Here is a 24005-nt window from a genome sequence, read left to right as displayed (position 1 = left end):
ACAAAAAAGTATTTGAGATCATCCCACATTCATGAATAAATGAGTGCTTACAGATGTACAAGATACATCCTACATTGGTCAATTATACTGCAGTGACCATGAAACATTGGCAAACCACTTTGCAAGTAAACCACGATAAAGGACAAATTATTATCCCAGGGATAAAAATTCAAAGGGGGATATTCCAGGGTAACTGTTTGTCACCGTTGCTCTTTTGTCTTGCCCTTAACCCATTATAGCTGTCTGCTTAACAGATTAAGTCATGGTAAAGACTTCTCATCTTCTTTTTGTGGATGATTTAAAACGGTATAGTTCATCAGATGAGGCGCTGAAAGCACAACTGGAAATGGTCAAAACTTTTTCAGAGGCTATAAGAATGTCATTTGGTCTTGAAAAATGTGCAAAAGCAACATTTAATGCACAAAGAAAATATCAGTCTGGGACAAGAATTTGATATAAAGGAACTTGAGCAGGAAAGAGTGTACAAATATTTGGGAATTAATGAAGGATTGACAATAAAACATGAACAAATGAGAACAAACCTCAGCAAAGAATATTTTAGAAGACTAAAATTAACAATGAAAACAGCCCTGACATCTAGTAACAAAGTCAAAGCTATAAACCAATTTGCTCTTCTTTAGTTTTGGGGTGATTAATTGACCCCAAAAGGTACTGGTTCAGTTGGACGGGAAAACAAGAAAAATGCTTCAAGGTTATCAAATATTATATAAAATATCAGTGCATACCAAGATCATATATATTCCTCGTTCTGAAGGAAGTATAGGCCTCCTCAAAATTTATTACATTTATAGATCTGCAATCATAAGAAAGCACACATATCTGCTGACCTCATCGAGTCCAAATAAAGTGAAAATTTTAAAACATGAAGAGAATAAATATAAGACAACTTCCCTGCTCAGTTTAGCAGAAGCATATTGGCTTCAAGCAGGAATGGAAACCATATCAGAAGTAGACAAAAGTCTGGCAGCAACTAAATGTGCCAAAAAACAAAAGAAAGAATATAAGTAAAAGGATCAGATGAGAAGGCAAGAAATGTGGAAAAGGCATATAGTTGCAAGTACAGAAAACTCCTGGAACATCTTCATGTTGATCAGGATCTGATGCAGGAATGGTTAAGGAGAGGTGAATTTAAAATGAAAGATGAAAGGTTAATATTAGTCGATAGGATAGTGGACTACTTACACTTTGGTTTACAAAGGCCATTGAACATGTGAGAGAAACAGACAAATGCAGGTTCTGTAAAACAGAACTGGAAACAGTTGCACATCTTGATGCTGGGTGTGGTACACTAATGGCAGCAGGCCTGTATACTAAAAGGCATAATAATGAGGGAAGACTGCTTCACTGGGACTATGCAAACACTGCAATATTGAAGTAGCTGAGAAGCATTGGAATCATCAGCCACAAATCATTTTAAGGAATTTTGAAGTTTATATCACATGGTATCATCCATTTACAACAGCTCAAAAAATAGATAGATACAGTAGTCCACGAAAAGAAGACAAAAGTTGCATTGTTTATTGAAATTAATACACTTAGTGATTACAGTGTGTTATGTACAGAGAGACACAAGGTCATAAAATACCACGATTTGCAGGCAGAAACGAGGGCAATGTGGAAGAAGGATACCCAGATACATCCGATGGTAGTAGGAGCAATGGGTCTCATAAAAAGAATTTAAAATCTTATTCAGATATTCTACCAAGACATGTAACTCCCTATGAATTGCAGAAGGAGTCACTTCTAAGCACAATGCTGATGCTGCACTTTTGGCTAAGATCAAAGATTGAAATAATACTATTTTCACGAACTTTAATCATACTTTGACTTAGGAATGGGGTCCATTCCCATCATGGTATTAGAAACCAAAAAGACTTGGAGAAATTAAATCGGATGAAAACATCATGGGGTTGTTGATATAACTCTTATTTACGTCAACTTAATAATTAAGAAATCAAAAGGTGGCAGCAGTGAGTAATCCAGAAGGCAAAAGCAGGAAAGGCAGATTTGCCTCTGGACAGCAGAGAAAATTGATCCTTCTTGCCTCTTCAGATACTTGAACTGACTTGAGACGATAACATTTTTCAATGAATTCTTCTAAACATTGTGAAAGAGAATGCATTTTGCTTAGCTGTTTGCTTCTGCATGCCTTTTTCTCCCAGTTAACCTAGCAACTATCTAGTTGAGTTTCTTTACAATTTGCTTTTACTGAATCTTTTTAACACAATTAGAAATTAGTACTGCTGCCAATCCCCTATGTGTGTGTGTGTGTGTGTGTGTGTGTGTGTGTGTGTGAGTGCATATGCACATGCAAGTGTGTGTAAGCATTTACATTTATTCTGCTGTTGTCTATGCAGCACTTGGCTTTTAATTTGAAGTAAACAGAAACAGATTTATGAAATTGTCAGAAATGAGAAAGCAGAAATTGGAAAGTTCCAAGTGTGTGCTTTTATTTCCTAGGAGGAGATATTTTGAATTTAGAATGATGTGTCTACTGGAAACATTTCCTTGTGACTCTGTTATGTACATTTATGTTACAGCATGAGTGCATATGCAATATCTTTTTTTTTGGTGGGGGTGGGGAGACAGTGACATCACTGTGAGTCAGAGTCATACATTCCATGTATTTAGGGGACAGCTCTCACCTTCCACCACAGTTTGACAAATATCTCAGACATTAAGCCTCTGTTCATACCCTTTCATAGGTAGGTACTAGGCTATTGGCCCAAGGGCCTACGTAAGCCTAGCCAACAAGGTTCCCTGGCTTACGCCACCCAAGAAAGTTATTTTCCTGTGCCACTGTCAAGCAGAGACACAGAAGTGATCCCTGGGGTGTATTTCCTTTTTCCCATCCACTCATCAACATTTTTCTTGAAGAGTGCTAATGAAGAACTTTGCTTGACATAGGTAGCCTGTTCCAGAGTATGGGAAGTCTCTGGGACAGGAATCTATCCCTCAAGCATGTCCTGTTTATTGTGGTGACAAGGTTTAGGTCCCCAGAGCATGTAGCTCGGAGGGATTGGGATTTCTTTAGGTATAACATGTCCAACAGCTCTGGGTTTGACATAGCTTTATATGTTACGCAGAGATCACTTCGGAATAGGCGATATGCTATGGAGTAAAGCTGGAGTTATTTGAGGCGGTCAGTGTAGGGCATCTGTTTGAGGGCAGTAATCCTCTTTGTGAGGTACTTCTGTGGCCTTTCCAGCTGCTGCAGATGTCTTGTGAGGTACATTCCAAAAGGGGCGTTGTACTCTACATTGGGTCTAATGATTGTCGAGTAAAGGGGAACAATGACCTCTTTTTTCCTGGATGAGAACCCTTTTATGATGAGGTGTGCCACATAGAAGGACTTCCTGACTACTGTGGCGATGTGACTATCAAAGCAGAGAATGCTGTCCACCTGGGTCCCAAGGTCTCATCACACATTCGGTGTTAAGTAAATTGCTGCCTATGTGGTAGTTCATGGGTACAGAGGTTTTACCAAATGGGATGACAATGCACTTTTTGGCATTGAGCTTGAGGCCATGGCTCTGACACCAGACATCTGTTTCAGCGAGGCCCTTCTGTAGGATGTCCACATCATTTGGGGACTTGAATATGGCTCCTAGTTTGCAGTCATTTGCAAACTTCGTTAGCCAGAGGCCTTCTGTGTTAGAATGTACTTCAGAGAAGTAAATACCAAACAGAAGAGGTCCCAGGATGGAACCCTATGGTACTCCACTTGTCACTGCTTTGAGGTCAGATTTGGAGTCTGCAAGTTTTACAGTGTGGGTTCTGTCAGTGAGCCAGTTGGCAACCCATCTTGTGATGTAGGGATTTATACCTAGGTTAGTGAGTTTAGCTATAATTCTAGAATGGGGGATGGTGTGGAAAGCCTTGGTGAGGTCAAGGTAGGCTGTGTGAACCACCTTACCCTCATCTACGGCTTTGGTGACTGCCTCAAAGAAGTTGATCAGGTTCAGGAGGTATGATCTGCCTTTTACAAACCTGAACTGGGTGGGATTCAGAATTTGGAGGTTATCAATGTCTCTGTTTATGAGTTCCATGATGATATGTTCCATGGCCTTGCAGACCAGGATCGTCAGGCTAATAGGTTGATAGTTCCGGGGATCAGTGGTGGCTCCCCCTTTGTGAAGTGGGATAACTGTTGCTGTGCGCCATTCAGTGGGCACAAAGCCTGATGCGAGGCTATTATTGAACATGGTGCTTAAGTGAGGAGCCATTTTGTTCTGAAGTTCGTGTAAAACTCAGCCTGGAATGTTGTCCGGTCCCATGGATGCTGTGTTTTTGGCTTTAGAGTGTGCAGCTTTTACCTGCATAGTTGTGATTACAGGGACTCTGCATTCTTCCTGTATAGATATGGGCCCTTTAGGGGGTGGGGTGGGGGTAAAGTTAGCATTGAACCTATCTGCCAGGATGTTCGCAATATCAGTTGGTTCAGAGCAGATATGGGTGTTGCCATTGAGATTCTTGACATAGCTATAGAATGCTTTGTGGTTGTCCTTAGAATTAGTGGTGATTTTGTTTTCGTAGCTAGCTTTGGAGGATCTTATAAGGGATCTCAGCTTCTTACTGAGGCTGACCAGGGAGCTCTTCCACTCATGGGATTTTACTCTCTTTTGTAACAGTTTCTTCCTTCTGTTGTACAGTTTGTTTATGACAGGGGACCACCAGATTGGCTTCCTTTTTTTGGAAGATAGCGTCTTGTTTCTGTTTGGGATAGCACAATCCATGCACTCATATAAGTACTTGTAGAGTGCATTTGTGTAGGATTCAGCAGTTGTAACTGTATTGTCCATCTGCATGGGTGTCATGAAGTTCACTACTTCTGTCTTAAGAAGCATGAAGTTGGCTTTGGAGAAATATTTTACCATGGTTTCCTTAATGGGGGGGGGGGGGCGGGATGTGGATATCAAGGGTGATTAGCTTATGGTCGGATCGGACCAATGAGGAGTTGACTTCAGGTGTGGAACACCGGTCACTCATGTTGATAATGACTAGGTCTAGGATATTGTTGCCCGTGGTGGGGGTGTGGATAAGTTGATCCAAGGCATTGGAGTTTATGAATTCCAGAAAGGGTTGAGCTAATGAGTTGGTACACAAGTAGTTTTCCCAGTTAATGGTGGGGTAGTTGAAGTTGCCCATTATTAGGGTGTTTGGTTGAACCCTAATATTTTCCAGTACATCAAGAAAAGAGGAGTGGGAATCCTGGGGCATGGTGGGGGATCTCTAGCAAGCTACAATTTGGATTGCAGTTTTGCCCAGAGTTAGTTGCACTTGGATAACCTCGGATGCATTATGCTGAGCAACTAGCCTGGAGGTGTGGATATCCTTAATGAATATGGATTCCTTATATCTGTTGCCAGCATTAATTTGTGAATGACCTGCTGAGCATTAACCAGTAGTCAGCTGGTTGCCCTAGGCTACATGCAACCAGTCTGTTAAAATGGCAGTATTTGTAATGTAACATAAGCCCCAAGAGAAGGTGCAGTACTGAATGGTCTCACGTGTATAGACAAAAAGGAAAGAGTACTGAATTATATTAAAATGCAGAGTGCAAATAGCAATGCTACAAGAAACATGTTTGGAAAGAAGTGAGAATGTGAATTTAATAAAAAAAAAGATTTCAGGATAGATATTCAGCAGAATATCAGGGACAAAGGAAAGAATAAGTACGTAGAGTAACTGCTACATGAACTCCAAACGTGAAAGAACAGAGGGAAAAAGGCAACAATGGTAGTTTTGTGGTAACAAGGAGCCAATGGAAATGAAGGAAGATTACGCTGGCATGTACTGATATTTCACCTAAAACTGCTATTATGGAGCTTAAGAAAATTTGGGGGTAAATAATCAGCTTTCAGCAGGGAATATTACTTATAGGTGTGGACTGTAACTTGATTTGCAACAGTGAGGATGTATATTGGGGACCTAGAAGAGAAAATATGATAAAAAAGGGTAGATTTCTGAAGAAATTTATGAAAATATTTAGTATGGAAGACATGAATTCAGTATTAGGAACTCAGAGAGAATTTACACATTATTCCCCAAGGTACAATAACTGGGATAGCCTAGACAGAAATTATATTTCACAAGAACATGTGCATTTAATTGAAAGCTTCAACAAACAGCCAATAACTATTTCAGCTCGTGCCATTAACAATTAAGATAAAAATGCAGGGTAATGAAGTAAAAACGAGACATCGGCACTTCCTCACCTACCCGTTAAAAGAGGAATTTAAGGAATGCGTTGTGGAAATTATTCAAGAGTTATTAGGGAAGGTAGAAATTTCTTCAGAAGTTATAGCTAGTGAGTAGAATAAAATGAAAATGGAGTTTAAAAATACATTAAAAAAGGAAAAGATATATGGTTAAGAAGTAACAGGAATTACTTAGAGGGGCTGACAAATTTTAAAGTATTGCATAATAAGGGGAATCTCACACAACAAGAAGAGGCACAATTGCAGAGTGCTAAAGAGATAATAAAGCAATAGCTGGATAGCATGCATGACTGTAGAAAAATTGCTGTTAAGCAACTTTTTTTTTTAAATAACTTCAGAACCCAAAAACTTTCAGTACAATGACTTAAGCAACAGAAAGTAGAAAAGATTGTGGTCAGACTTAGAGAGCCTATAACACGAATAATAATCAGAGATCTTGTAGAAATTTTATGAAAATTTGTGTACAGTAGAGAAATGTGGAAATCAGAAAAGAGTGCAAACTGAAATATTTATGGAAGGTAAAAGTATGCCAAGGTTAGAGGTATACGAGGCTCAACAATTAATAGTTAAAATAGGAGGAAATTAAATAAAAATAACGATGTATAATCAATCTAAAGGAAAGTCTCCAAGAAAAGATGGTATTCCTATAAATACTAGGCAAGAAGAAAGTAATAAAGATCTGGAAGGTTTTATTTAACAGTATTTTAAAAGGAGGGGAAACACTAACATCCTGAAAGAAAGCTGTTGTGTTTGTAATACGTAATGATAGCAAAGGCCCATCAGACCCAACTTCACATAGGCCCATTTCAAATTTAAACAATGATTATACAGTGTCTGTGTGTGTAACAGCTAAAAGAATGACAAATATGTTGCCAAAATGTATAGATATGGATCAGTGTGGTTTTGTGGAGGGGAGGTAAACATCTGACAACATTAATACAGCACTCATGATCTAGAGGGACACAGAATATAAGAAAAATACCACAGTTGTTGTTGGGTCTTGATACAGAGAAAGCATTTGACAAAGAGTAAGGTGGGATTTTAGGTGTAGGTCACTGGAAGCATTTGCATTCCCTGATACAATAATAAGGTTAATTAGGAGGATACATGAGGGATCAGAGGCAAAAATTAAAGTGGGAAGGTTCCTCTCTGACAAGTTGTGTCTGAAGAGAGGAATCAGGTGGGAGTGTTCTTCTTTCTCCTTTATTTGCTTTATATTTAGAGCCAATGGCAAAGAAAATAAGGGACTCAGAAATTCAAGGATATAAGTGGTATGGTAATCAAGAAAAGCTGGAGTTATTCACAGACAATATTATTTTGTACCCGATAGATCTGTAAAAATTGAGATTACTGTACTGTACCATAATTAGCTGCAAACACTGTATGCAACGAGACTGAGAAACTTTTTGTTTATGTGTCTTTCAGCTTTTCCCGGTTAGGGCTCGCCACAGCAGAACTCCGGTCCGCTAATGACTGGCAGTAGATTTTTATGTGCCGAGTTGCCAACCCTAAAGCACAACCTTCAACGAAGGTACGCCCATTCATGCATGTCTCCACACAGAAGACTCTCTAGCAGAGAATCGAACCAGACAGCGTCTTACTGTGAGGTGACAACGCTACCGCAGCACCACCACCGCAGTAATGAGACTGAGAAACTAAAGTCTTAATTACCCAAGCTCGTGCTGAACAGGTGTCAGTCTCTCCATTACGGATCAAATCTTGTGCACTTTTCAGAATGAATTCTCCAAACACTGTAGTTTATTTAATAAGGTTTTATTAGATGTTCACAATATCCGAATACTGTCTTCATTAACAGTACTGATAAACAATTCAACTTGCTGGACATCATATTCTGATTGCCCTGAACAATGTAAACTGACAGTCTCTAGACCTGTTTTCTGTACTCAGGCTCGAGTGTTTGACATCTTCTCTGAAGTAACAGGTTGAACGAACTTACTAACCTTAACTGAACTGCAATCCTGAACACAACATATTATACTGCTTCAGTCCAGTATTTTATTTACTTTTTCTAACCTTGGTCTCAGGCTTTGTCTTGTATTTGCAACATTCCATTAAAGAACATTATGTTGCTGACAAGATTATATATTTCCCTTGAGCAAAGAACATTCTGTCTGAACACTTTATGCTTATCTTTTCCTTTTAATAAACTGTCTTTCATGCTTGGCCAGCAAGGGTATTTTCCTTTCTGCTTAACTGTTTGCATAAATGAAACACAATTTATTGTATCCTTTAGCCTGTTTAATGTCTAATAAATGGAAATCCCTAATCTAACAAAATCCTATGAACCTATGAACAAAATCCAAAAAAGGACATCTCAGTGATGTGGAACATTTTGAGACAGTTTAAAGTCTTTTTAAGATATAAAATTAATGAAGATAAAGCAAAGGCTATAGCCGTAAGCCATGTACCACACATGAATTAGTTTAGCAATACCCATATTTATGGGGACAAGATAAAATTAATTTTTAGGAGTATGGATTAAAAATAATTCTTTTATGGCAGCTTAGGCTATGTGGGAAGAGACTAAAATATAATACAAAACCTGGAAACTTTTGTTTATGGATATGGATAACAGGATACAAGCAGTGAAAATGTTTTAGTCCCTTTTGTTTTATATACAAATCAGGCATGTTTTATTAACCAGTGGAGAAGTTGTCATTAATTAATAAAAAGTTGAAGGAATTTATCTGGGAGGGGAAGAGGGCAAGGGTCAACTGGGATAAGATGATCTTTCCAATAGAACAAGGTGGTTTACGATTACCTGATTTGAAGGGATATTGTTGAGCTAAGGCTCATATGCATAACACAAGCAGAAAGCTATAATTCAAAGTGGAAAGGGATGAGGAAGTGGTGGTGGGGTTCAAGAAAGAAGAAGGTTGAGATTTGTATGCAAATCCTTAAGGAGAATAACAACAGCACTGAATATTAAATTCATAAAGTAACAAAGTATTCTAAGAACTAAGACAACATGAGAATGGAGAAAGGAGATTTTGCTGATAGGGAAGACTACAATGAGGGGTACAGAGAATAGGCAAGAGGGGCTGGAATTTACTGGAGAAAACTGGCAAAGAAACCCAGGTATTGGAAGGAAATAACTAGACAGGGAATGATTATAGAACAGGGAGAGGCCAAGAAGACATTTCAACTGCAGGCTAGAGACTGCCTTCCGCATCAGGCATCGATATTAGAGTATAGGCAAAGAGAAAGGGATCAGAGAATCCTAAATGAAAGCCGTGCTCTGGTAGAGGTTTAGTTGAATCTAGAACAGAAGCTGCTGCTAATAAAGGGATAGTTAGTAGGGCATATAAAATACTGCACTAGAACTATAGGAATCAGAGGAGGTTAGAAAAGATTGAGAAGGGAGACTGGATAAGCAATTTGCAAGTAAACAATGGAATGACATATGTACAGCTTCCACAAGTGTAGAAGATTTAGGACTTTTGCTTGGAAGTGTTTGCAGAGATATTTTCAAATAATTTTTCCTCAGGTAGATACCAAATTTTGGAGGTGTGATGAGGAAGAAAGAGGTAACTGGGAGCATATGTTTTGGGAGGGTATTGAGTTGGTACACTTTAAAAATGTCCTAGAGTACTCTGTCAGAAATATTGGTTGAGCAAATAGGTGTAACTATGGATTTTTTTTAGGTAGAATACAGAATCCAAATTGCCTAGGCCTTGTTAAGTTTAATTCTGGTGGCTGCCAAAAAAGAAGTTATTAGAAAATGGAAATCAAAGTCTAAACCAACTGTATTTCAAGTGCTGAATACTGTAACAGAGATAAAAGAACAGGAAGTGGGATCTTTAGAAAAGGGTAGGAGCAAATTACATAGAAAACATGGATATTGTGAGAATAATTCATGTGCAGAAAAATGTTTTGGAGGAGAAGTGAGGTTTAAGGGAAGGCAGGAATTGAGCAATTTATATAATGTTGGATTGGTGATGGTTAAGAAAGAATTTATTTGATGTATAATGTTTGTAACTGGGATTATGCTAATATGATTTGTTTTCTTTTATATAAATGTACATTTGCCTATGTCTAATTCAGTAAAGGCATTAAAAAGAGAAGTTGCAATACTTGGAGATGACTGTGTAGAATATAATAGCATCTTATGTTTAAAACACTTTTTCACATGTAAAGAATAAATAGATGAGTGGTGGGTCCTCAGCTCTTTAGAGAGTAGCCTTCCCCCTGTCTGGAGGACAGTACAAAAATAGCAGAAGGATGCGCTATACACTTCCCAGGGGAGGGAGGTGTGTGTCCAGCTGGGTGTCTACCTATTTGACACTTTTCCAGTTTATATAAGTAGGCTTAGCTGGGCCTACAGTTGTCTGGTAGGTTCTAGTTAAGTGGAGGATATTTCAGTTCTGTAGTTCCCTGTGGGGATTCAGTACCCAGGTTGTTTTGGGAATCACTCGAGACCTTCTTGGAAGAGGGTCTAAAAGTCAGATGTTGTTAGCTGCTCAGATCTTTTTTTCTAAAAGAAACCACCTCTGCTGGATTGGGAGGTGTTACAGTAGTCTAGTTGTTTCAAATAAGAAAGAATACATAGGAGATCTCGTTTACATTGGAAACTTCTTTATTGATCTTGTCCAGTGAATCCTGGATGCTCTCCAAGTGCTGCTTCATTGTTAACTGCAGCGTTGTTAGAGCTACAATATATACAAAAAAGTTAGGGGAGGTCCTGGTGGTTTAGCCAATAGTCCCTCGGGGGATTGGTTTGGGGCGTGGACCAATCTGGCGGAAGCTATTGGGTAAGCCCAGGAAAGAAACAGACAGTTATGTAATCACAGTTCTGAACATGTTTTCGTTTATCAGTGAGTTTTGATACAACTGAAAAGGAGTTGACAAAAACACAGTAATTTCAGATATGAACATAAAACGTTATACATAAAACACCACTTAGTGTACTATGTTCCCTACAGAAGATAAGACAGAAAAAAGTTAAAAAACTAAGGCTGTTATGTGAACAGTGATGATTAACCCAGCACTTTCAGGGCCCTTCTTCAGGGAGGCATCCTTAAAATCTCTGTAAATAACATGTATCAACTTATAATGCTGGTAGATCGAACTCAACCTTGTAAGGTCTAACAAATCTGGTCTGAGATGATCAGTGCATTGGATATATTTAGTGTGGGGTCTAGATTTAAAGCTGTAAGCCTACCGAAAAAAATAAGAACAGATATCAAAAATGGTTGCCTGTACTTGTGCCCTTTAAGTGAAGCCACCTGGTAAACTGGTTGAATATGTGTTGCTAAGGGTGTACAACGGCCAACCTGGTGTGCAATGTACTTTTTAATTTGTTTAGAAAAAATGTATTATCTGGAGGATCAAATTGGGGCTATCCATGCTAGCTGAACCAGTGGATTACCAATGATACGCAGAAGGAAACTTCGCTGGGATGGGCTCTGGTTGAGACAAAGACAGTGGAAAGTTTGTTCCTGTGGCCCAATGCCTTACTCTGCGGTATAAAACCTTATTTAGAAAGGAAATGAAAAGCCAGTGCACCAGATCTTGGAACTAGTAATGAAGAAATAATACTAAACTCCATCTACTTTAAAAAACAAAAAGTGACTGTTAAAACACTAGCGAAAGCAGTCTAGACCTCAGTAATCTGTGGCGTGATATTACAAGGACTTGTGCGGTGGCTTAGGTGGAGTAATTGTGCAGTGGCTTACGTGGAGTTGTAGCAACCATGGCTCTAGGGGCAGCTCGTGAAGGTCTATATTGGAGATAAATACAGAGGTAGGAGTTTGAAGAGACAGAAAGGAGTTAGCGAACTGGCTGGGTACAGCATGGGTAAAGAATAAATGTGAATGAATGTGTAATGAAAATTCAGTGCAAAACTGTATTCATTTTAACTCAAGTAGTACAGCAAATGACTGTTACTTGTATAAATACATCTATTACAGCTCTATTATGGCTTATATTTACATGAGAACCGTTGTGGGTGCTGATAGCTTTTTCCAAAACTAAAAATGTCATAATTTTGAGTGCTTTTGGTATGATTTTGCTGCTTGTGTGCAAAACTTTCAAGTGGATAACCTCCTTTGCAGAAATGATGCCCACCAGATTATTGACAAATGTATTAAAGGAGGCCATAAGCCCTACTTTGACTGTAGCCTGGATTGTCACATCATTCCCAGATAGAACTCAAATCTACAGGATTCTACCAAATGTCAGCAGTAACTGTTCCTGAACCTACTGTGCTTGGTCTCCCGGCTATTCTGTCATCATCAGGGCTGCTCAGATTGTGCAGTTATTAGCACTGATTCTGACATTATTTTAAGAGATGGCATGAAAGAAATGCACAGTCATGCTCAGAAAATTACACTGGCACAGTGGTCAGCAGCTTCAGTGACCTCTCCCTGCCAGTCCAGCAAAAAGATAACCCATTAAGTACCAAAATCAGAGCAAGCAAAAGACAGGCTAAATCTCTGCTTATGAAAGTCAGTGGCATGGGTAAAAGTTACGGAAACTGCTAAAAAGAAAGATGACCCTAGCAACTGTTAAATCCATACGTTAACATATGCCTGTGACTAAGAAAATGTGCCCTGAATCTGAGACAGGGTACTGCAGATACATGATCTTGTTGTATTTGGATAGTTTTGTGGTTATATCAGAGACCTACCAGGATAAATAGAAATAGCCCACTCCCACCAGTTTCATTCAAAAGTGGTTACTCTTTTACCATCTTACAAATAATCTGCTATTTTACCTGTCTGATTTACTAACAATGTAGTATCATGATGCAGTATGAGAAAAAAAGAAGTTATGTACCTACCATAGCGTTACATGTTTGTTGTCCTTCATCTTGCCTTCCTTCTTGCTGGTTGTGTTCGGAGCCGATCCTTGGCTCCGACTCAGCTGATTTACTAAAGCTTGAGAGCTTACACTGACTCAAGACTAACCTCTATCCCAACATGCCTAGCGGTAGCTACCCAGATCTCATTTGTAATAGCCCACACTAGACAAAAAAAAATAGTAAATGCAAATTTTACTAAGCTCTTACACATTTAAGGTTAGGAAGGAAAGGGAAAGACCAGGCATGGTTAACTAACCTGGTATTTCAGCAGGAAACTCAGTCAGTGTAACCAATGAAGAAATTCCTCTCAAACCTCCAGGAAGGGAGAAGGGGGGGGGGACGCAAGAAGGTAGGCGAGATGAAGGACAACAAACATGGAACATTATGGTAGGTACATAACTTCTTTATGTTATGTTGTCCCATCTCGCCTTCGTTCTTGCTGGTTGGGACCACATCCCCAGCACCTGGTTCTTGGGTGGCTCACTGGAACAAACTCTTCAGGACCATGGAACCACAGGATACCCTGTTCCGGGAAACCACATCCACTTTGTAATGAGTGATAAAGGTATGAGGATTTGCCCATATTGCTGCTGCACAGGTTGAATCTAAGGGCAATTTGGCTTGGAAGGCCCAGAGGTAGCTAAGGCCCTGGTTGAGTGTCCTCTGGCCCTCCCTGGAAGCTTCTTTTCACGCAAATCAATCATAAGAATAACTGATTGTGTCTGACAGCCACTGTGATAAGGTCACTTTTGAAACTGCCTTGTTTATTGTCAGCAAAGGATACAAACAATTGATCTGATTTTCTAAGGTCTTTGGTCCTGTATAAATAAAAATGTAATTGTCTATGAACATCCAATTGGTGGAGTCTATACTCTGCCTTGTTGCCATAATTGGGGAAGAATACAGGAAAGCTCAATGGACTGATTTAAATTATACTCTGAACATACCTTTGGTAAGAAAGAAGGAATGGTTCTAAGAGAGACTCTATATTTGTGAAAAATGAGATACGGCGGGCAAATAGATAAAGCGTGTAACTCAAAAATCCATCTGGCCGAGGTGATGGCAACCAAGAAAAGGGTTTTCCAAGATAGAAATTTCAGGGGGCAAGATGCTGCTGGTTCAAAGGGTGGAAGAACCAGAGAGGCTGAAACCAAATTTAGGTCCTGGGGGTCCTCTTTCCGGGGGCTGTAAAAGAGTTGTACCTCTTAAAAATGCTCTGCACAACGTATGGGACTTGATGTGGACAGCCCAACTCTCCTACATGAAAATTTGAGATGGCAGCTAGTTGGACCCTAACAGTAGCTGCAGCTGCCCCTCGTTCAAATGTTTCAGCCAGGAAATCAAGAATCTTGTGAACAGGAGCAGTGAAGGGATCAATATCATTACTCTTCGCCCAATACGAGAACCTCTTCCATTTGCTAGTGTAAATCTTCCTGGTAGTGGGCTTGTGAGAGGACACTAGGATGTGTTGTACTGCCAGGGAACTGTTGGGAAGCCTGGCAAAGACTGGAAGTGGAGAAACCAAGCAGTCAGCTTGAAAGTTTGAAGGGAAGGATGGAGCCCACCCAACTGATGCATCAGGAGGTCCCGAACTGAGTCCAGTATCCAAGGCTCCACTTGAAGATGATGGTGGAGAAACAGAAACCATATCTCACGAGGCCAGTAAGAAGCAATGAGGATGAGTTTGCAACCCAGCAACTTTGATTTCTGAAGAACCTTTGGGATTAGAGGGAAAGGAGGAAAGGCATAGAGTAGTCCCGGAGGCCAATCATGAACAAGTGCATCCCTGGGTGACTGTCCCGGTGGAGGGACTAGGGCGAAGTAGCTGCTGCATTTGTTGTTGAGGGGAGTGGGAAAAAGATTGCAGCATAGCTGACCCCATTTGCGAAAAATCAAACCCGCAACTTCTTGCTTCAGGGACCACTCATGAGGCATGGCGATAGCCCTGCTGAGCCTGTCCACTATCACGTTGGATTTCCCGGGAATGTGCATCGCAATCAGAAAACGTTGGGAAGACATCGCCCATTGCCATACTCGAATGGCCTCTCAACACAAGGGGTAAGATCTGGTCCCGCCCTGCTTGTTGAGGTACCATACCACTGACATATTGTCTGTCTGAATTGCAATGGTCCCAGTAGGTAGAGAGTCCTGAAGTGCTTGCAATGCCAGGAGCACCGCTCTCATCTCTAGAACGTTGATATGCAAATGTACTCGTGAGGTTGCCATATTCCTTGGACAGTCTGTCCCAGATAATGCCCCCCCCCCCATACCTGGGAGGGGTCCATGGTCACTGTGGCTATTGGATGGGGGTCTAGAAAGGGTCTGCCCAGAGTCACCTGGGGGGAGACAAGCCACCACATTAAGTCTTTTTTGCAATTTCCGTGATCAAGATCATGTGTGACATTGGTAAGTCCTGGAAAGACCACTGAGCAAAAAGAAGCCACTGCAGAATCCTCATGTGGAAGCAAGCCATAGAAACTAGTGTAATTGCTGCGGCCATTGAGCCCAAGACTTGTAATACTTCTCTTGCCTGAACTCTCAGCTTCTTTATGAGAAATGAAACTTGCTGAGGAATGGTTGACACTGTGTCTTGAGGCAGCTTCGCTATCATGCGTCTTGTGTCTAAGTCTGCCCCATGAAGGTAATAGACTGACAAGGCAACAAGGCAAATTTTTCATAGTTTATGGTGATGCCTAACTGGGAACAAGTTTGAATTGCATAGTCCCGTGCTTTGATTAGTTGATGCTTGGTGGTAGGAGTGAGGAGCCAGTCATCTGGATATGGAAACACCTGGAATCCTAGATGCCTCAGGTGAGCTGTGACCACTGCCATACACTTTGTGAACATCCTGGGGGCTGTGGTGAGACCAAAGAGCAGGGCTCTGAACTGATAATGACTGGCTCCCAGCCGGAAGCGTAGGAACCTCCTGGATTGCCTGTTCATTTTTTATGTGGTAGTATGCATCCTGGAGATCTATGGAGCACATCCAATTGTCCTGACCCAGGAAGGGAAGAATGGACTGCAGTGTTACCATCCGGAACTTCATCTTTTTTACCAATTTGTTTAGCTTGCTGAGATCCAAAATGGGTCTCCAGTCCCCTGTCTTTTATGGAACTAAAAAGAACCTTGAGTAATTTCCAGACTTGATTTGGTCTGCAGGGACTGCTTGGATGGCTCTTTTTTCTAGCAATCTTTGTATCTCTAGGATTACTTGATCCCGAAGACAGGGTGAAACATCTGAGATAGAACATTTTTCTCTTGAGGGGGGTATCTGGGAATTGGGAATTTTGTAACCTCTGGATATTCTTGACAGCACCCATGCTTCTTTTGTGACAGTTTGCCAGGTTGCTGGGTACAAAGATAGTCTGCCCCCGACTGCCTCCAGAGGTGGACAGTCAGGCCTCCCTTCAGGATTACTGGAAGGGCCTAGCAGAGAACGTATCTGTCACAATGCTGTTGTGGACCTCCTCTGCTGTGAGGGTGGTGTCTTCTTTTGTTGTTTCCCCCTCTGCCCTTGGGGGAAAATTCTCCACGTGTCAGACGAAGCTCCCTGGGATTTTCGAAACCACATCTTTCCACTCTTTTTGACCTTTAGGACAGGGTCTAGATGGAGTAGAAAAACAGACTCCTATGGCACAGAGAGTCTTGCCATCCTGTTCACACCTGGTAAGAGTCTCTTCTACCTGAGGCCCAAACAAGGACAAGCCAACAAAGGGGGTATTGGAAAATGAAGACTTGAAAGGTTCCGCAAACTGACAAAGGTGCATCCAGGAGCGTGTCTGCAAAGCAACTCTGGTACCTGCTGCCCTACCCGCTCCATCTGCCGCATAAGAAATGAGCCTCATGGAGGAGTTAACCACTGAAGTCAAGGTTGCAAACTGGGAAGCTGCCCTGTTCGCAACTCCCTCAGCTGTAGAATCTTGCAGGGTATCTCCTAGCTCCTTGAGGAGATCCCTCTGAAGTTGTGTGAAGTGTGACAAGTAATTCAGTGACCTGAGAGCAAAGGTCGCTGAAGAGAACATATGCTTCCCATACCTGTCCATCGTACGAGGCTCCTTATTCAGCGGATGGACAGATGAAGTTTCCACAAGTTCCTTCTTAGTGGCTGCTGCCACCACCACGGCATCAACAGTGACCCATTTGGAAAGAAAGGATTTGTCCTCGGGGGCAGTAATAAATTTGTTTGGTCTCCTCGAAACTGGTTCCATGGTCTCTCGAAAGCCCCACGCCTTTCGACTAACTACAGACAAAAGTGGGTCAAAAGGCAGAGACACCCAAGAGGTGGTGGATTGGGAACCAAATCCGTCCAGACAGACAGACTTGTCCTCAGAAGGGGCTAGGGACATCCAGCCACCCCTCTAAGGATTTCAAAGAGGTCTGAAAAAGAGACATCCTCAGACGGGGACCGTGGGGACCCTTCCGATTCATCCAAGTCTGTGTCTGATGTGATGGACTCAGGGGAGTCCAGATGCTTCCTCTTACATTTCTTTCTTCCCAGGGACCTCCTGCGAGTGTTCGGGGGAGGTTTCAGAAAAAGTCATCCTGGGGCATAGGTTCCCTTGGCTTGGAGGCAAGAGGAGGGTCAAAGGCAGGCACAGGCACCGAGGGAGAGGGAACCAATGGAGCCGAGGGTGGAGCAGTCTCAGGAGACAGCACACTCCTCATCAACTCGAAGGCACCACGGTCCCAAGTTGAAGGAGCCTCTGGCTCCGAAAAGCCTGGAGATCTCCTGCGAACTGAGAGCGACAGCTCCGAGGCTGATGTGGGAGCCGAGCTCACCTGCGCTGAAGCTCCGAGAGGGAGAGTGGGGTCGGACAAGGGTCTGATGTCACATCCCCCCTCGGAGCTGGCGAGACAGCTTTGGTGCCAAAATCCCTCGATGGACTGAGACATCGAAGAGATCAGAGCAGGCATCGGAACTAATAAAGGATAAGTAACTGGAGCCAACGGTTCCACCACCATGACCTCCATGCACTCTGGCTCCATGCTCTAGAGAGTTGGAGGAGGAACCGTTGGAGAAGCTGGATGGGCCGAAGGAGCCAATTCCTTATGGGCTGAGCTCGATTTGGCAAGTGCCTGTGACTTGAGGAGCATATTGACCACTCCCTCCACGTCATGATCCAAGAGCCTGGAGGACCGAGAGGAGTGGGAAAAGGACCGGTGACTGCCCGCTCCAGATTGCAGCAAAGGAGATTGTGGAGCAGAGCATACCGGCTCCAAAGAAGGAGACCTTGTTCTTTTATGGGTCCAGACTGGCTCCAAGGACACTGATGGAGCCGCCAGAGACTTAGCTTTGTCGGAGCCAACAGTGGGAGCTGACAGAGCCAAAGGTTTTACAGTGGATTTACACTGTTCCGAACTCGGAACCGATGGCTTAGAGGATTTTTTGGACATTTCTGCTGGCTGAGGACCCTGAGACATAGAATCTTGATGGTTCAGAAAGCCACGCAAAATTAACTTGTTCTTTCTCTCATGCAGGACTCTGGAACTGAAGCCATGACAAATAGACCACAAGTCCTGCAGGTGAACAGCCCCTAAACAGTATACACAACTCATGTGCCCATCCATAACGGACATTTTTTGGCAAAACGAGTCGCATTTTTTGAACCCAGAGGGTTTCGACTCTTTGGACATTATAACAGCTAACAGCACACAACAAATAAAAACTACTAACAAGGCTGTAATGGCTAGCCCTAACAACAAGAAAGGATATCTCTCTTTTTTTTTTTTTTAAAGGGAAGAGAAGAAGAAAGGGGGAGAGCCTCTAATTTAAACAGCGACTCCCCCAACAGGAGAGCCTCTAACTTAAATGGCTATCCCAGAAAGGGTGGGGAAAAAGAAGAGCAACCCTCTAATTTAAACGGGCTCAAAGGGGAAGCAAGGCCTGAGGGAGAAAATGACGGCCAAAAACACCCAACAACAAGTAGGCTAGACTAAAAGGGGGTAATATATGCTGTAACAAGGTTAATTCAACAATAAAATCCTGGAAATGACAACAATATAATTGAAAAAACTCTTAAGTACTTAGCCTGAGCCACTAGTCGCAATCTCGATGCTGCAAGCGGCAAAAGAGATCTGGGTAGTTACCGCTAGGCATGTTGGGATAGGGGTTAGCCTCGAGCCAGTATAAGCTCTCGAGCTTTAGTAAATCGGCCGAGTCAGAGCCGAGGATCAGCTCCAAACCCAACCAGCAAGAACAAAGGCGAGGTGAGGCAACATAACATCGAAAGTTTGCCAACATTTGAGGAATTTGACAGCATGTATCAAAGACTGAATACTCTCCCACCAGACAATGTTTCTGACGTCACACTATGGCTTACTTATATTTTACTAGTGCTACTCTAGGTTCCAATCTCAGATTCCTTGAGTGGAATGACTGTATTTACAAGGAAGTAGCTACTTGATTAGGGTCTCTTACAAGGTCTGGAGTAGCCTGCCTATTTTGACACAGTTATTTAGTCTTAGGAACTGCTTCTAGCACAAACAACTCGTCATTTTTTGAACTTGGGTCTATTTACATCTGAAGCAATGCTGTAAACTTGGGATACTATACTTAATCACATCTATAACCATTTTGTCCTTCCAGAATGCCAGACACCAATCATGTACCAGCACTCTTCCTCTATAACCCCTTTACCCACAGTCTGGACCAAGGCTACCATGGGAAGAGACAGATTTCACAATCAACTACAGGGTGAGGTAAAGGTGATATTATGGTGCCCTTAAAGGGTGCTTTCCTTAACAGACAGGAGAATTTTGTATGCATGCCGAACTCTTTCCAGCCACAGGAAAAGAAATGCATATTACCTTCCCAAACCAGCTCCTGTAGCACCTGGACTCAGATTCAATCCTCAATTTATAGTGCTGTGGTTAGAATTTTAAAAATCTCTGCCACAGATCTGAACCATCACATTTATAAAATTTGCTCTCCCACAGCAGCACTCTCTGTAGTTGATCATTTTATTATCATTTGTTCTGCCTTCCCTTTGATGTTGTCACACAAACACATGCAAACACCATTAATATACCTCAAACATTATATGTTATTCTTATGAGCACTAAAACTGGTAGACCCATAATATTAGGATTAAGGCTAAGTGTCCTGTTGTAATGTCTAACCTGTTGGGTCTGAATTACTGGATGGAATAATTATTGTTCCTCCTTTACCAAAGATAGGACAGGAAGGCAGAAGCTATGTCATAAAGTGTATGCTATACTAAGCTTAAGAGTGACTCAGGACACACGTGGGTGTTTTCACAAATATATTCCTTTTTTTGTTGTTGTTGAAGGTGATATGCTGAACCTATTTTTGTACTATTTTATAGCAGAAGTAAACAGAGTGGAATAAAAGCTTTTCTTAGCATATGCTGAACATGATTTAGGAGTGATTATTACATCAGTGGAGGTGTATTACAATGAATATGTAAGTACTACTACATGCTATAGATAATCCCGGAGAGGACTTTATAAAATATTATATGGTAAGATGAGTTGAAAACTAGACCATTGTTTATATAATACGTTTAAGTTCTAATATTTAACTAAGGTGATCTACTTTTTTGTAATGATTTAATGCAATATTGTTGATTATATTGTATTAACTAGTTTTGAAACAAATTTATATGTAAAGGGAAATACTCAGGTTGTGAATATTATGATTAAATGCCCTCATGTTGTATAAGTTAATGGTTTCTTCATAATAAACTGTTGATTTGTTGTATTGCTTTTATTGCTTTGCTGTTCCTACATATTAGTCTCCAGAGCTGTACTTGAAAGTAAACATTACAGAAGTAGTATGCCCACCCATTTAACAAATGTTAAATAAAAAGGAACATGTAGTTCTTGTACATAAGAAGAGTTTAATTTCTGGGGAGGATATCTAGTTAATGCCATAAGTTCAAAGTCTGTGGCTTGGCCATGGTGGAAATCCATTACTTAGGAATAACTGCAGATTCATTACACTATGTCAAAATGAATTGATAAAACAGGGAATGGCATATATGAGAGTAAATGAGAGTACTGCATTTAACCATATATATTTTTTTCTTTATCATTTAGGCTAAGTCAGCTAATTTTCCCCTTTAAGATCATGCCATTTGTGGAGTTTGTTGCAGGATGGATTTCTGGTAAGTTTTGTTTCTTTCTTTTTTGGGGAATCATTTTATTTTAGTATACTTCAGCTACAAAACAACTGAAAATAAAGTGAATATAAGTAATTCTTAGAAAGCCAAGAAGACCAGCAACTGAACCATAAAGAGCTAATGCAGACATTTTGGTGCAGACCAGAGTAACGATGACTGTATGACCTTTTACATTGCCTTTACCTGTTGCTCTTATTGTGGGCTCTGTTCATAAACATGCAGGCAACTTCCCCACTGGTGCTGCCTTCCCTTCCTTCATTTTCTTTACATCCTCCCCACTGGAACACTCACATTTCTAATGACAAACTGTAGTAGCTTCTTGATTCAGTCATTTAATCCCTTTTTCATTTCGACATTTCTGGTCAGGGATTCAGATACCATTTCTGAAGAGCTATCTGCTGAACAGTGATGTAGCCCAAAATAGCTCCTAAAGTACTAAATCAACTTTCCTTGCTAGCCTGTGGTGATAACTTAGTGGCAGCACCATGACAGTAGCTTCTTAGGGAGTCTATAGAACTTCTTAGGAAAAGAGATCATCTGCCACTGTGCTCAGTCCTCCTACCTGTTTTTTCGTTTGATTGACATATCAGAACTATTCTCAGCACTAGGCACCACACTGATGGACCTTCTGCATATCTGCAAAACAAAAAACACCAACATTACATATTCTAAAGACTTAAACCTTGCCTGTGATATAAATAGGATGTGCTGTAGAGACAGGTATGTATCTCAGAGAGTTATACTTCCCTGAAACAGGATCCCCATCCATGTGAAGCAGGGCTTCTCCTTAATCCAATTCAATTACAACTTGGACAATTAGATTTGGAACAGGAAATTCATCCCTGGTTTGGTACCTATGTCTCTAATGGACACAGACAGCCTGTAAATGTTTCATCTCCCAGGCCCCTTCTTGTAAATGTTTCATCTCCCAAGCCCCTGCTTACACTTATAGAGGATACCTGAACTTGTCAGAGATTTGGGATGCATGAGTAGGCTTAAAAAGGCCCTTGTGGTCGTTAGCCTAGTACACACCTATGAACCTAAGAACCAAAGAGGTTGAGAGGTATGACAACCCTCATTGTGTAGACTGTGGCAAGCAGAATAACTTTTGAATTTGTACTGTCCTGCTATCTAGTTTTATCTTGGAGTTTAATCAGATTCATTTGTATTAAAACATAGAGCGATTTATTTGTTTATTTATTTATTATAGTAGGAAGATACAGTATTAAACATCTCTCATTTTATGCAAAATGTTACGTTACTGCATACTATCAGAATAATTGGGAAATTAATGTTTGGATCTGGTCCATAATGGCATCAGTATATTCTTTAAGTACCAGCTCATTGTGTTTACCCATCAAATGGAGCAATTTGTTGACTAGGCAATAAGTCAAGATACAAGACACTTCATCTTGACTCATCACAAATAGTTAACAGCTACAGAAAACTGAAAACATGAGCATTTGAAGAGTAATAAGCCTTATTGCATTCCTCACTACTTGCATATACAACCTCTGCAATTGCAGTATCATAGAGAAAGGGGAACAATTTATTTCATATGCAAGGAACTCTGAGTTCTAAATAGGGAACTGTTTCTCATTATCCATGATAATATTTGATGAAACAAGACTCTGCAAGGTTCTTCAAAGACTGTGATTCTTGAGAAAAGCATGATTAAGAGACTCAAACAAATAAATGGGCTACAATTAAATTTTTCTACTGTTTGTTCCCTTAACAAAGTAAATATATGTAGAAGTGAAAGACTAGTTACTTTATATATACTTCCATGCAGAACATTTTTTTCCACCCATAGTGCCCAGTTATTCTCTTTCATTTTAAGTTATTCACATTGTACATTAAAATTGATTCTAGGTTCTTCTTTCCAGTTTGGAAATGCTTAAAATAATTGCTGGAATGAAGTACCACTTATCTTACAAATACTGCTGTGTTGAATTTAAGGCTGATTACAGTATAACTCTTTTTTAATTTTTAAACACACTTGCCTGCTTCAGAGTACAAAGGAATGAAGTGTTGACTGTGACTCAGGTTTGATTAGTAGTCTTAGACACTGGAAGAGCAAATGACGAGGCAAAGAAGAATGGCAAAGCTTTGCCTTCTCACCTGTTACTGGGCAGAGGAGAAATACTGCAGGCACATGCACAGATCATGTGACAATAATGAAGCTGTGATGAGAGAGGCAGCTGCATTGTAAGTAGGTGGGCAAATGAGAGGCATAACTTTACATAGGTGAGGGTGTTTCCTTCACAGCAGCACTGCTCTTCTATCTAGTGATATCAGACCAAAACATGATGGTGAGACAGAGCATAAATGGAAAACCACAACTATTAATAGTATGGCAACAGCAGCATCTCCACTCCCTTCCCCTCTAATCGAAATGCCATGAGATCTACCTGTCTAAAGAGACAGGACCTACCTGGTGAAGGGATACATATATGGTACTCCCAAAAGATGTGGTAGCCTCGGGATAGATGGAACTATGAAGGAAGCTGGGGTCTAAAGTCAATAGTAGCTGGCCACCTTTTTTGAATTCAGTTATGGTGCTGCTTATAGCTTTTGTTTTCTGTCAAGTCAGTCAGCATACTTATTCTTTAGATGCTTTATTTAAAGTAAAACTATCCACAACATTTACAGTGGTCAGAAAAGACACAGTAGGTACTGCTGTGTAATTCACCAGTCACAGAATAATTCCTATTAGGGCATTAGGAGTACTGATTCAGTATTGTACTGTAAATCCTTTGGTAGATTTAGCAGGTAACACCATTCTCCAGAATCTTGCAT

At 40.8% G+C, this 24005-nt stretch overlaps 1 protein-coding gene across 3 annotated transcripts in view; it reads left to right on the top strand.

The window, feature by feature from the left end:
* The window catches only part of LOC122805563 (solute carrier family 25 member 45-like), a 1930246-nt gene that overhangs the window by 601959 nt on the left and 1304282 nt on the right, over window positions 1-24005 (top strand). For all 3 annotated transcript variants that reach the window (XM_044075783.1, XM_044075781.1, XM_044075784.1), the window contains exon 2: window positions 21124-21191. In XM_044075783.1, the coding sequence (XP_043931718.1) occupies window positions 21124-21191 (68 nt within the window). The remainder of the gene's footprint in view (window positions 1-21123; window positions 21192-24005) is intronic.

The sequence above is a fragment of the Protopterus annectens genome, chromosome 6.part1, assembly GCF_019279795.1.
Source record: "Protopterus annectens isolate FY-2018-M chromosome 6.part1, PAN1.0, whole genome shotgun sequence".
NCBI lineage: Eukaryota > Metazoa > Chordata > Ceratodontiformes > Protopteridae > Protopterus > Protopterus annectens.
This window is presented reverse-complemented; position numbering and strand designations above follow the sequence as displayed.